This window comes from Drosophila tropicalis, unplaced genomic scaffold, assembly GCF_018151085.1.
Source record: "Drosophila tropicalis isolate 14030-0801.00 unplaced genomic scaffold, ASM1815108v1 contig_845, whole genome shotgun sequence".
NCBI lineage: Eukaryota > Metazoa > Arthropoda > Insecta > Diptera > Drosophilidae > Drosophila > Drosophila tropicalis.
In genome coordinates, this window is record NW_027173338.1 from 11606297 (window position 1) to 11620662 (window position 14366).

Sequence of the window (14366 nt, forward strand, 5' to 3'; positions counted from 1 at the left end):
ACAACAATTCTTTTCAATATGAAACCAAATACTGAACGAATTTCGTATTTAAATTTTGAATTAGAACTAAGTAAATCATGTTTAAATAAGTAAATAATTTTAATCAAACATGAAAACCTGAGTAAATGTTGATAAATTTAATTGCAAAATTGTGGAAGAAAATTAATAAGGCAACCGAGCAAATCAGATACAGCTGTTGCCTTAAGAAAATGTTGTTTTGCCTACTTAGGCTGACTCAAATTATATATAAACCAGAGTTAAAGTAAACATTTCCCTCATGAAAATCAAATACCATATATGTAATGTATGTATACATTCATATGTAAGTGTGTATATTTAAGCATGCGTGGACTTACATATTGACTTAATGCGCTCTTCTTCTTCTTGCTCTTGTGGCTGGACTCCTTGGGATTCTTTGGCTCCTTGGCTTCCTTCAGGCTGGCCCCTAATCGTTGTGGCGTCTGTTTGAGTGGAAATCTGCATCAGGCTAATGATGATGATGCTGATGATGATTTCAATGCCAATGCATTTCCATTTAACTGGCCTCGCCATGATCGTCTTACTCCCTTCCCCCTGGGCTTCTTGTCTTAAATTGTTCTTGGGACTTTACACTGAACTTTCTATGTATCCTTTATTGTGGCCGTTTGTGCTTGATTTGGGGCATTTGATTGCATTTAAATTTCAAGCTTCACATGATTTGCATCTGCTGTGACAGCTCAAGACAGCTCCTGCAAGTAGAGTGAGAGGGCAGAAAGTGCAAAAGAGATGCAATCAATTTATGTTATTAATTTTAATAAACTGATTTTACAATCTTTAGTTAATGAAACTTATGTGGTAGAAACCAACTAAAACACCTTAAACATGGTTTAAATATTTATTATACTTATTTACTTAAGACTATTTATCGTATATATGTTCTTTAAATGTTTAACTTCTTTAGTAATGTTTTGTATACAAGAAGGAAACTTCAGACTATTCAGATTGCGAAGTGGTATTCAATTTTTGAAATAATCCTCTATCTTTTAACTACACTCTTTCAATTTTATGAGAATATGATTTGATTTGGTTGATTATATGCAATCTTATATATGTACATAGTTTTTTTTAAATATCACTCGAAATGAAGTAAATACCATTAAGTTAATGATTTGTGTTGTTTTATGAATATATTAAGATATTTAATATTTAATTTACGGCCAAACCACAAAAGCCAATTATGGGCAGCCAATTAATTAATTAATTAATCGTATGAAGGCTAAATGCAAAGTCAAGGTAAACTATATTTAACCACATTCATTTGTTTTTGATAAGAAAAACAAAAATATTTTTTAACTTAAACATATACGAAATGCCTTTAGCTTGAGCTTAAGCTTTAACTAGTTGAGAATTATAACTAAACGAAGCGGAAACGAGGGACAAGTGTACAGAGTCTGAATTAATGAATTAATTGAATAACCACCATATTCTATCAATTTGTTTACAGTCTTTTGCACAAAAACCTTTGAACCGGCGAACTTAAAAAATTGATCAAAATGTAAGGTCAAAGCTATTGTATATATGAATAATCTAGAGTTTAACTTTTTCAAAAAGGAAGTTTTCACTTTGAAAGACTTGCAGGAGGAGTATTAGGAATATTATTCTCTTAAGATTAGTAAATGGCCGACTTAGACATAAAACCAGCTTTAAAATAAGACAGCTTTTTGGCTGACAAAAGCACAGATTAAGCCAAGTGCTCCATTGCTGTCTAATATCACATTTCATTGCTGACAGCGATAAAAGGCAATATAATATTGCATGGCCCACAGGTAAATGGCGAAACATTTTCAATTGTAAATTGAACAATAAACAACAATTACATTCACCACAAGGCTCGAGTGTCCTTTTTGTTCTTCAATGTTTGAATATTTCAATGGCAATATTAAGTCAATTCTGTGCTGGTTGTTTGATTGTTTGATTGGCGCCGCAACACAAACAGTGCTCATTACACAATGACAAAGAATTGAGTTGCATTTAAATGTCCTTTCCTCTTTCGATTATCTCTCCAAGCAACCACCCCTCCTGTCCCTTTAGTGGCCTGCATGAACTTAACAATGTTGTTATTGTTTGTACAAAAAATTAACATTTTAATTGGATTTTGGGGCATCATCATTGCCCATCATCATCATCATCATGTTTATGAGAGATCAGGGTTGCCCTCGTCATCCATCGCTTCACCGCTGACCCCTTTGATGTAAATGCAATCATATATACCCACACATACACACACACAATCCTGTGCATCTTTTTTCTTTTCAATATTTATTTTATATGAGACGGGCGAGGTAAATATTAATGCAGTTGTTAGCATTGAAAAGACATTGTTGATAAATATCGCCCCACAATACACTATACATACATATATAGCTATTATATACACATGTGGGCAAAGTGTAAATAATGCATGAAATTCCAATGATTTTTATTGAAAATTGTTCTTTTGTGAGTTAAAAAAGACACTTATTAAAGATTTACAATTAAACAAGATAAAATACAGTAAAAACACTGCCAAATACTGCACTGTAACTTGCATTGTTAAGGTAAAAGTTGACGAAAGTGCAAACATTAAAGTTCTCAATTAACTCCAGATATTTAAACTGTCTTCAGTCAATCCAAATTGTTGTTTACTCGACCATTAGACTGACTTTAAACCCCAACCGTCGATCTGTTTTCTGTCGTCCTATCTATGCTATTCAGTTCCGATGGCTACTTAAGAAAGGTCGAATGTTAAAAGAAAGGAAACATGACCTGCCTAGCTATTGCAGATATAAATCGAATTGTGATCTGCACTAATTTGACACTACAACCAATCAAGTTAACAACTTAGGAATTTGGCTACTATGGATTCAATTCAAAACACATAAAAGAGAGCACCGCTTCAGAGATAATGCAATTTGTGCTGACTATGTTGTCTTTTACAACCCACCTCTCTTCTTATTTCACCCACACCCAATAACATAAAATTAGTAATCAAATTCCTAGATGTAAATAACTTACTCAATAAGATATAAGTTAACGGTCGAGTCGATGGCCTTAGCAGCTAGCACTCTTAACCCGTTAGTTATTATATTATTTTGTATAATAATAAATAATAATAATAATATGTTGTCTTTTTTTCCTCTTTAAGCTTAATTCTACAAATAATTTAATCTGAAAGTTATAAAAAATATTGACTTATTGGGATAGCGAATCGAATTCCCCAGTAAAGTCCTTGTTTTAGGAAAACTTTAATGAAGAGATATCTACTTGTTGACTGATTCTTTCGCAAAAAAAGTCAAAACTCAAAAAGTCACCAGGTAAATCTATGAAATAAAAAGCGCTAATGATGTCCAACAAAGACTCTGTGATAAATTACACTCCATTTCTTATACCTTCCATTATTAGGCTACGCCCAATAGTCACTTAAATAAATTTGCGTTCAATCACCTGGAGAGTCTCTTTAACTACTTGTCATCTGTTCTGGCTGTGTGTCTGTGTGGCGCGTGTGTCTCCAGACAGGTTGCTCTTCTTTGTCAAACATAAATGCAAGTTAATTAAACAAGCCACGTCTGAACATTAATCACCTGGACAACCTGGCCAAAGACCAACAAGAAGCCACAGAAAACAAAAAAAAAAGTCCTATGAAGGCAAAGCCAACAACACACACTCAAATTTAATTCAAAGCACGTGACAGAGGAGCTTTGGGTTGTCTCCTATTTAGTTCGATTTCAATGTCCTTGCCAAAAAACCACTTTGACTGGACATGTGTCCTTTTTGAGACTGTCCACATCGCTGGGTGTCTGTGGTGTGGTGTGGTGTGTGTGGTCTTTATGAGGTCATAAGATTAATGAGAGCGACAAGCTCATCTTTTGTTATTGTTTTTAGCGGCATCTAATTAATTGCCAAACTGCCTTCCTGCCAGCCATTCCGCTTCGCAGGAATCACCAGCCATTGAACCATTGTCCTTGTTGCTGGCCTGGCCTGGTGATGGGCCTTTAAAGCGAGCGTGAAAATTTGCCAACGGCTGTTAAGCAATTTCGGGGTTTTTTTACTGTGTTTGTGGAAATTGTTTTAAGAAATTGAACCGCCTTAAGGCGCAAAAGGCACTTGCCGATGAAATCAGAGGGGAGTGGGAAGGCAATTTCCGTTTTTATATCACGCTTACGCTTATTTTTAGCCTTTTCAAGTTGATGACTGCAAAAAGGAGCATCTCTTTTCACTCATCTGTTGGCCATGGCAACCAATTTCCTTCATTCCCTCCATTTGAGGTCAGCCCCGTTTGACATTCTCGTATTAATTAACGATTTGCATTTTCTTTTTCTCTTTGTTTTTTCATTCGAGGGGAAAAAATCAATGAGAAATGAGATATGCCTGAAAATGATGAAAATGTTGAAATTTCATCTGATGAGTTCTGTGGAAAAACAGAATTTTCTTTCGCTGCTTGATTTTATTTTCATTTCTGCCGCTTAATTATATGAGCGTGAAAGAGAGAAACTGAGAATAAGAGAGATAAGGAGAGCACAACAAAGGTAAAAGTTCAAAAAGTCGATTGGAAATTCGAGTAAACTTAAGAAAAAGAAATTTTTCAAGAGTTTTCGTTAAATGTAAGGTTTGTTATTTCCCAGCCCCACAACTAATAAAGGAAACAACCGTTATTTTGTGGAATTTTCCTGCGGAAAATAACACAACAATCTCTGAGAGTAAAAATCTAACACACTTCTGAGAAAAGAGGTTCATATGCATCTTAAAAGGAGTATTTCTTTTTCTTTAAATTCAATAATACTAAGTTAAATTTAGAATCCAAATCATTTCAAAGGAGAAATATTTATAGAAGTCTGAAGTTCTAAAGTCCATTCTGATCTCAACTCTCCCAAGACGGAATGTAAAAGGGTAATATTAACACAACATATAATTTCCTAAAGTATCCAAAGTCTGAAGTCTCAAAATCCAACTTGATTTTCGTTCATTTTGAATTTCACGGCAAACATCAAAGTTGCAGATCTAATACTTCAGCACATGTCTCATATTGAACATCGACATTATTCTGTCATTCATCTCTTCTTTCGACTTCTGGCGTTAATCTGTCACACATAGAATAGCCACCAACCAAGCCAAGAACCATCAATCCAAAAAACAAATCACTCAGCCATCAGCCAGACAAGATATAATTACTTCAGTTTGTCCAGTTGTATGTACACGTGCTCATCAGGAGGATTTGCCCATCAGCATATCAGAGCACTTTTCCTCTCTCCACTGATCTCTTCCTTCGCAAAATGAAATCAAAAGCAGATAAGTTAGAAGTAACTTTGGGGCGGAAAAAACTCAACTTTCACTAGAGGAAACTTTTTTTGTGTTTGGGGGGAGAAAAACAGAGGAGAATTCTTTATTTTCTTGCAAGTTGCAGGAACTCGCATTGTTCGTGCGACTGACACGCATTTTTGAGACAAAGTTGCCGAAAGGGAAAATTGTTTTTCTTTCGTTTTCTAGTTGCATGCAACTTGGTGCTGCTTGTGGTAACAAATGCATTTTCGATTAGCATTAAATCACGTCGCCTGTCTCAGTTCATTTCCGATGCGAAAATAAATATTTTACTGTTGATTTATGCAAACGAAATGAGGCCTAGCGACAGGATGCTCGCTCCTTATGTATGTGGGACTCACTTGAGATATATTACTTTAGCTGTTTTTCGGAGATTTCAGTTTCAGATTGCCTAGTTAGGATTTCCACACTTTCGGACACTGACACAACTTATTTTCAGCCATTTTCTCTCACATTCACACACAGAAAATCGTATCAATTTGCACTTTTCCTTTTATTTATCCTCGTTTCGTTACGCTTTCCTTTCTCTTCCGTAATCAAAAATGCATTTGTTTTGACCGCGAATGCCGAGACAGAGACGTTTATAGCCCGATAAATGGAGAACCACAAAATAAAACACGTGCGTCCCGAATTGAAATTCGTTTGAGACTGGCTGCGGCTAAATTTGGCAGCATATCCACGAACCACGAACGTTCAACACGAACCAACAAAAGCCGAACTGCACAAGCATCCTGCCAGGGGAAGGACTCCGAAAAACAAGAAATTCACGGCGAATTAACAAGATGGGTTGAATATTTTGGGAAATTTTAAGGATATCACATTTCAATTGTATGATTTGTTTCAATCGTTGAACTAAACCTACTCCCCTGCTGCTATTATTTGACATAAATAGAAGTAATTTATTAAAAAATCGTTTTTAAAACGATTCATTGCGAAATAAACTTCAATTTTTAATTTTTGTATCAAATATCTGCTACTAATGGGCAATATTCCCACAATAATCAGACTAGTCAGACTAGTCATTCATTTCAGTTCTTAGTACTTTGGACTTACTGTCTTAGGTCATTTTGATGAACTTGGTCGATCTATAGGTTTAAATAAGTTGAAAAAAAGAAGAAAGTTTTCGATCGACTAAAAAGTTAAGTCCTTCCAAGATCAGAGAAAGAGTCTTCTTATCATATACAAACAATATTTCCAAAGGAGTTTACTTATTGTTAAAATGCAAAACTACTTTTAATTACATTGAATACCAACTTAATAAAACCTTTAAAGTCTATAAGTGCAGTAAAAATTACGTTATAATTTAAGTAATTTCTATGATTGAAAATTGATGAAATTTTACGGTTTTCTTATTCTTAATTAGGGGAAGCCAATTCTTTAGGCAAAGTGAAAGGATTTTTAGTTCTTTGGAAATATGAACATTGTTATTAGGTTTACTATCCTCGAGAAAGGACAAAAACCCCAATCTAAAAATGGTTGTTGAATAAATTTTTAGTTCTGCTTGAACCTTATCAAATTGTGTCCTTGCTAACTTGGTCTAAACACGTATTTAAGGTTCGTGTCTGCACTTACTGCATATCTCTAAAAATCCCTTTATTTTACTCGCACCCTTAGGACTATTACTCGCACCCTTAGCACTATTACTCGCACCCTTAGTAAAATTGTTTGCCGCGTTCTTTGAACCAAAATTTTAAAAAATAACTGATTTGCAAATAAACCAAATGTATTTGTTTTTAAAGCTTGTTGTTTCATTAAAAGGACTAAGTATCTGTATTAAGTATTTCTGTCTCTTACTCAGCGATTCCGTCAATTGGCTATAAATTTGCTTTTCCTTACAACAGAAAGACAAAAAAAATCTATTCAACTACATTATTTGTAGTAAAGTAGTACATTATTTGTTGTAAAGGTTACTAGAAAAAAATTGTTTTCCAATTGTCTAACTTCATTTTATTTTTTAAATTTAGCTGTTTCTTAGTATATCAAAAATATTCTTTCTTGAAAAAAAAACAGAGATAACATTTTTTGATTATTCTCCACCTTTTTTAAGTGCCAGTTTTCAGCCATATTTGGACATCTTTGATGGTGTTTTTCAATCTAAAATATATACTCAAAATCGGAGAAGTTTTAATATTCTTATTATTGCATGCCCTCGCCAAGGGCCTCAAGGGGCACTGGCTTCAACTCCTCCATGTAGCCAAAGTTACACTGGCCCAGCTTTTCCTTCGAAGCCGTATAGATTGGCTTGTAGTGATCAAGTGATAAAGGACAGAAACTCGTGAGAGGCCTTTGCCTCGGCCAGTTCCTTCATGTCAGGCATGCCGGAGCCTTTGCCCTTGCGACGCGATGAGGCCGATACCGAAGCCGAAACTCCCAAATTATTGCTTGTCATTTGATTCAGTTGCGAGTTGCCTGCCACAATGGTTAGGAACTCGAGAAATACATAAAGGATTTCATGCAGCAAAATTGTATTCTTAAGATGAAAGTAAAGGAAAAATTGGGTAAACTTCCAATAGAAATGCAACAACACAAAATATACCTATTTAGTTTCATAAAGTAAAAAATATATTTAAAAAACTTTGTTTACTTTTTTTTAACGTTATTTTTATTTATGCAAAAAATCGCGTATTCGTTTAAATTTACAACTGTGTTTTAAAATCGTATTGAATTACTTTGCAACTGCAAAGAAGTGACTAAAACGCGCTTTCTAATCGTAAGTTGTGGAAAAGTCTTTTGGGAAAATGCGCACACAAAGAGAATCAATTATGAACTATTGTACAATTTGAATGAAATAGAAAATTACTAAATATAAATGTAGTAAAAAAAAAACATAATTATATATTTATTGATATTATTATTGAGACTATTAATTGTTTTGTTTGCCTTTTTACAAATGCAAATTGGAAATGTGTAAATGTTTGACCATGAATAGTCAAAAAGCATCAAAATGTACGAAAAATTATAAACAAATTGTTCAAAATTATGTTTTCCAAAATCTATGGATGGAAAAATATTTGAAAATTGTTTACAAGTTAGCATTTCTGTTTTTATATCATCTCTTTTCGTTTTTCTTCCGTCTTCTTATTTTCTTCTGTTATCGTTTACAACTAGGATTTTCGATATAGAATTTAAATTTACTAAATTGTTCAACCACATTGAAAGAAAATTGTTTTTTATTATTGGTTGAGGAGTGCTTTATGCTCTTCCTCTTTCGAACCACATAAGAATATGAGAATGAGAATTGTGTGAATGATTTTTTAAAAAGTGGAGGTTTGCTTTGCAGACGTTCATTTCTTCTGTATAACTTTCCTCACTTATTTTTTTTATTAACTAACTGCTGAAAAACTGCATTTAAATGGATTGATTTTCTTTTCTTTTTTTTGTTGGTTTTTTTTTTTTTTTTTTTTTTTTGTTGTTGTAAATGTTTTTTCTGTTGTTGCTGCTGTTGTTGTAATGAATGCTCTACGTTCCAGACGCTTAGAATCATTTAAGCTTGGCATACGCATCGATCTTTTTGTGAAGCTGGTTATAATAGTCCAAGGCAATGTTGCGTGTCTGATTGAATGCCTGGTTGAGGTTCTCCGGTGAGAAACGACCACTGGAAAACAAAAGAGCAAAAGAATAATTTAGTATTCAAGTGAATAATTATTCCACCTCATCACTAAGGAAAATAATTAACATTACAATTTGTTACAGAAAAGTGACAAAATTTGTGCATTTCATCATGCAAAATTCCAAATCGATTTATAAATATATTTCTTTTTTAAATGGTTCGATGACAATGGATCAAGCAATTCCAATGAAAGTTATGATAAATTTGCAAGCTGATGCATTTTAATTCTATAACTAAAACTCACTCACACTCTTATCACACACTAGTTAAAAAGATTAACTTACACCAAAACCTTCTCCTTGATTAAAGAGGCAGATTTCTCATAACCATTAATGGCCAAATCTCTGGCGCCCGCTGCAAAGGCCTCCAGTTTGTTTGACAAGTTGGGCACATATTGATCCACCTTGAAGAAACAAATAAACAATTTATATACATGATATACAAAATACAATTATTGGCTGGAGAAGATGCTCATGGATCATTGCTAAACCGGTTTCATTCAATTTAGTTATGATCTCATTATATGTTTTTATATACTCACAAATTTAGCCACCTCTGGCCATTTGGCATTGAAATAAGTTTTGCCCGATTCATAGGAAGTGCAGGCTGCGTTCCTTGCTAGTTTCCACACATCACAGGTGACCTTGATCGCTGGCTTGGCATAGGGTGGTACATGCTCTTCGCCCCATTTGTAGCCCTTGGCCAGGGCGCTCATTGTGACATACCAACCCTTCTCGACATGCGGTAAGACACCAGCATTCTTAAGAATTTTACCCGTCGCCGATTTCTCAAAGACGCCCTTGCCATTGACCTGAGTATCATAGCACAGGGAACCGGCTATAAGAGCTAAAAGAAAAATGCTTCCGAATACCCATTTACAGCAGCCGCATTTCTTCTTCTGTGCCGCTGTATTCTGTTTGTTCTTTTTCTGTTGTGCGCTGCTCTTTTCCTGAACGCTCTAGAAAAAGGAGGAAAAACATAGAATTAGATAATGTACGATAACTGGAAAAGATTAATACATATATCGAACTCTGTTGGAAGTACTAGTCTTTCAAACTTGGTTAGTGAAAAAACAAGTTATGATAAGTCCGCATTTAATAATCTATTGATTTATTGTCGGTATAAAAATCATAAATAAGATATAGACGACCACAAAGCATTTTATATATGAAGTCAATGTGTTTATATCTGATACAAATCGTACAAATGTAGTTATAAAACATGATACGCAAAGTCAATATGGTAAAAGTATTTTTGTTTATCTTTAACTTTTATTGTTTATTGGTTAGTTTTACCTTCTTGGTATTGGGCGTTTGTTTGCCGCCGCCCTGTTTGTTGTTTTTCGGTTTAACCTGAGCCATTTTTTTTGTTTTTTACTTTCTTTTTATAATTTAACTTCACTTAAATTCTTTGTTAAAGAGTATTTCAGTTGGTAGCTGTATTTTTAAAATAATAGTTGTGAATGGAGATTAATTTTTTGTTGATTAAAACGTAATTAATTGCAATTTTTTGTTGGCATAAAAGAATGACTAAATCAGCGAACTGAGCTTTTAAGCTTGTCTTGAATCGCACAAATAGCTTGGCTAATAATTTTAATAATTAAAAACCAAAAGTTGTACAGTGCTTAAAAAGGTGTGTAGAGGCAAAAGGGTGGGTGGGTGGAGGTGGTCACTAAATGACAGCTACAACTGTCACGTCGTGGGAGCAGCAGGCAAGGCGGGGGCAGAGGGCAAACGCAAATTAAAAAGTTGACGCGTCAGCTGAGAGAAAGAGAGAGACAAGCCTATCAAGAGAGAAAGCCAATCAAAAAAGAAACAAAAAAGAGAAAGAAGTACTTTTTTGTTGCCAAATTAATTAACTTAAAACAACAATTCCAAAAATGCAAGTACAGTGGTTAATCAAATAATGGATTAGATGAAACCTTTTTTTCTTCGCAAGCCGAAAACTATGCTTGATCTAATTGAATAAAAAGCTTTTCTGTTAGTGTCGTAAACAAATGGCATTTCTTCATACATACATATATTATTACCAATGCTAGTTATTAATTTTGTAATATGCTTGTCATTCAACCACTGTAGTACAAAACTAACTGTTAATTTGTTGGAGCGAAAGCTTCAAAAGTTGAATGAACTATGTCACTATTTAAGCTTTTATTAATTTTCTTAAACCGGCAAAAAGGCACACAAATCATAGGCAAGAAAGAAAACACACACACACGCACCCAGATACGCAGAGAATACAAAAGAAATTCAGGGCCAAAAGAATGGACACATTTTGGTCAGATGCCACGTGTTGAAGAGGCCAAAAATAGGGCCAAGTGTTTGTTGCTTTTCCTATATTCTCCTTTCTTCTCTTTGGCGTCTGCATTTTCTTTTCATCTTCTTGTTTATGACGTGGGCAGCATCTCTTCAGAGATTGACAATCAGAAAGGAGAAAAGAAAAAAAATGACACCACCGTCCGTTGACGCTGCGCACAATCTAATCGGGGCAAGGGGCAGTGTCAGAGAGAGTGAGAGCGAGTGAATGAGCAAGGGAAGGGAGGGGAAGAGTAACTGAGTGTGTGTGTGCTTGTAAGCCAGTCAGCCAATCGAGGATGGAACACATCATCCCAAAAGCCATGAAAACCTTTCTACAATTTCTTATGGGAGATGATAAGGCATGTATTATAAATAAACTGATAAAACCAAACAGAGTACAACACAAAAATGACCTAAGAGCAGAAGGAAAAAGTTTAAGAAATTGAGCGGCAAACTGGACTTGGACCTTGCATGGCAACGCCATAGGACAGGAGACGATAAAAAGTGCAATAAGCCGACACACACACACACGCATAGATATTTAAACACACACCGATACACACAGAGCGATTGAAAAGTGCTAAACAAATTTAAGGTGTGCGCTGATTCAGTTTTTATGCATAGAGCAATAAGAAACAAAAAACTCATCAACTCATGCAAAAGAGAAAATTTTTCTTTTTTTTTTTTTGTTGTATATGTAAAGCCGGCGGCAAATCCGACGCGTTGGCAGCGGCGTCTCTATATATGACCAGCGAATATGCATATTAATCTACAACAACTCCACTAACACAAGCACAATTTCCTATAGCTCATTCGAGTAGTAATTTAATTTTACTTTTAAGCCACTTTAATTGCAATTATTTATAAACTTTAAAGAATTTCATATCTTCTTTTGCACCTCTTTTCTTTTTCTCTTTTCACTAAGAGTGGCCAGATTGCGTGTAGCATGAAAATCCTAGTATATAACTCACTGTGTTGAAAAGTACCCGAATTAATACGCAATATCGGAATCGATAGCATTCGATAACAAATCGACATTTTAACCCGCCTATCGACATTTAAGTAAATTTGCAGTTTTTAAACTAATTAGTAGCTAACGCTCATCTCTTTTTCATTAGGCAACGCATGAGCCGTCCTCCGTGCCCTGCATAATACCAAAATTAATCATAACCTATGCCTATGCACCTAAAGTATAATTTTTGGAACTACGATCCGAACGAGTCTGGCCACTAACAAATCCTTTGAGCGCCGCCAGCCGTTGCCAGTCCTGATAATTTGTGGTTTAATGAAAGTTGAAAGTAAAACTACTCACCAATAAAACTTGTTGCATTTGAGCCAATTGGACATTTTCATTAAGTAGATCTTGCAAAAATGTCTGAAAAGCTGGAAGTTTGGCTAATGGATTTGTCGATTTGGACCAACTTTCATCTAAAATTTAGTTGTTCTTTTATTTTATCATGGTTAATGTTTGATTTGTTGGCTTACCTATGGCTTTTAACAACAATAAGGTGGGAAATAGCTGTTTCTTACAATTCATGCGCCAAATTTTAAGGCAATCATCTCCACCCGAACTCAATAGACAACTAATACAGCCTTCGATCTCATTGGAATATTTGTGAGAATTGTTTGATGGGATAATTTCACGTAAAAGAGTTAAAAATATATTTGCATGCTTCACACCGCTTGCTATATATCTTTGCTGCAAGTAAAACAAGCAATCAAACATGATATGATAAAAAGTCGACTTGCTAAACTTACCAACAACTGTCCAGCGCTCCGTTTTAAACTTTTCATCAGTTCATTGGATATGCTAGGATAATTTGCATTGAGGGCATTATAAGTATGGAAAAATTCTTGTTGATTTAAATAAAGAGTATTCTCCGTTTTTCGCCTCGTTGAGGCGTCCAATATCTTTTCCATATAATCGACCACATATTTTGTGTAATTCCTCATTTTTAAATTTGGCAACATTAGATTCTGCCAAATTTTAACACCTTCGTTGAGGGAGGTATATCCACCTTGGCCAATGGCCCAGAGAATACTTAAACAAATGTTACTTCTATTTTGATAGGAATTACGTAATAGAGCCGTCTTAGCCATATTCACGGAACAGATACTAGGATATGATTGTCCAATCAATTGAAGCATGAATTTATAACCAACGACAGTTTGGTTATTATTTAAATCAGTGGCCATGGTATCCAAAAGACTGTAGAAGAAATACTCCAAGTTTGTTTCGCTCATACTTTGAATGAATTCCAATATAGTTTGCTTTAAAGGGACACTAGCTAGATTTGTGGGATACTTAAATGAGCGCCCCGAAAACGTCGGGTCACAGTCATAGGCCAGGGCTCCATTTAGATACAAAGTTATCTGAAAAAATGAATAATAATATAATACTTTCTTACATTTCCTTATCCTATTAGGTTTTTTAGCTTACATGGCTTAACCAGCGAATTTCCGATCCGGGACAACTTAGTTTAACCTGTTCCAACTGAGCTAGAAAATCATCAGGAGTTATATGCAACAGAGCCTGTTCTAATGTCTTGGGTTTCGCCGATTGTTGTTTTTGAGTTTGCTTTTTGCCTGACTCCGAACCACCATTGCTATTGTTATTGCCATTTCCGTTTCCCCCTCCAACAGTTGCAGATGATTTCGTGGCATTTTTCTTTCCCAAGGATGAGTGACTGACCCCAGAGCTTGACTTTGCGGGTGACTGAGATTTAATATTGTTATAGTTATTGTTGTTGCCAAACAAATCGCGATACTGCTGCGATGGCACTGCATTGAAATAAATTGGTCAACTTAATATGCATAATACATGACTTCTTCAAATCTAATTACTCACACAACTCTTCCAATTTGGGTACTTGCGCTGCAATACGTTTCTGTTCCGTATGGGCACTTACTTTTTTCTCCAGATTCTTCTGCTTCCGAGATTTTTGCACTACCTCCCATTGATTCGAAGCAGAGGGCATTTTAAGTTAAATAAATTGTAATTAAATCAAATAATAAGTTAATTTAATGCAAGAAATGCAAGTTGCCGGCTGTCAGAAAATGCAACAAGCAAAGAGTGTTGAAAATATATTTTATTTTGTCAGTTCTGACGATAAAATTTCCATCCA

General features: G+C 34.8%; 2 protein-coding genes across 3 annotated transcripts in view; both read right to left on the reverse strand.

The window, feature by feature from the left end:
* dpr2 (defective proboscis extension response 2) overlaps positions 1 to 5949 on the reverse strand; it is a 62498-nt gene extending 56549 nt beyond the window's left edge. The window contains exons 1-2 of the mRNA XM_068295228.1: positions 5676 to 5949; positions 357 to 728 (exon numbers count right to left, since the gene is read on the reverse strand). Of these exons, the coding sequence (XP_068151329.1) occupies positions 357 to 552 (196 nt within the window). The 5' untranslated portion in view covers positions 553 to 728; positions 5676 to 5949. The remainder of the gene's footprint in view (positions 1 to 356; positions 729 to 5675) is intronic.
* Positions 5950 to 8390: 2441 nt separating this feature from the next.
* Positions 8391 to 14300, reverse strand: Tmem214 (Transmembrane protein 214). 2 transcript variants are annotated; one of them, XM_068295143.1, is made up of 8 exons: positions 14090 to 14300; positions 13682 to 14022; positions 13000 to 13614; positions 12727 to 12940; positions 12554 to 12669; positions 9486 to 9902; positions 9229 to 9347; positions 8391 to 8929 (listed from the first exon to the last, which is right to left on the reverse strand). In XM_068295143.1, the coding sequence occupies exons 1-8, from the start codon at positions 14217 to 14219 to the stop codon at positions 8815 to 8817; spliced, it is 2067 nt and encodes a 688-aa protein (XP_068151244.1). In that variant the 5' UTR covers positions 14220 to 14300; the 3' UTR covers positions 8391 to 8814. The 2 variants fall into 2 exon arrangements, with proteins under 2 accessions (XP_068151244.1, XP_068151245.1); XM_068295144.1 differs by lacking the exons at positions 12554 to 12669; positions 12727 to 12940; positions 13000 to 13614; positions 13682 to 14022; positions 14090 to 14300 and adding exons at positions 10240 to 10380; positions 12140 to 12199.
* Between the last annotated feature and the right edge of the window lie 66 nt (positions 14301 to 14366).

Excerpts from the sequence above, each read along its gene's own strand:
- Tmem214 (XM_068295143.1), bottom strand. The coding sequence starts at position 14,219 with ATGCCCTCTGCTTCGAATCAATGGGAGGTAGTGCAAAAATCTCGGAAG. Across the intron at positions 12,941-12,999 it reads GGAGCGCTGGACAGTTGTTG|CAAAGATATATAGCAAGCGG; the intron begins GTAAGTTTAGCA and ends TTTTACTTGCAG. Across the intron at positions 9,903-12,553 it reads AAATGCAACAAGTTTTATTG|AGCGTTCAGGAAAAGAGCAG; the intron begins GTGAGTAGTTTT and ends TCCTTTTTCTAG.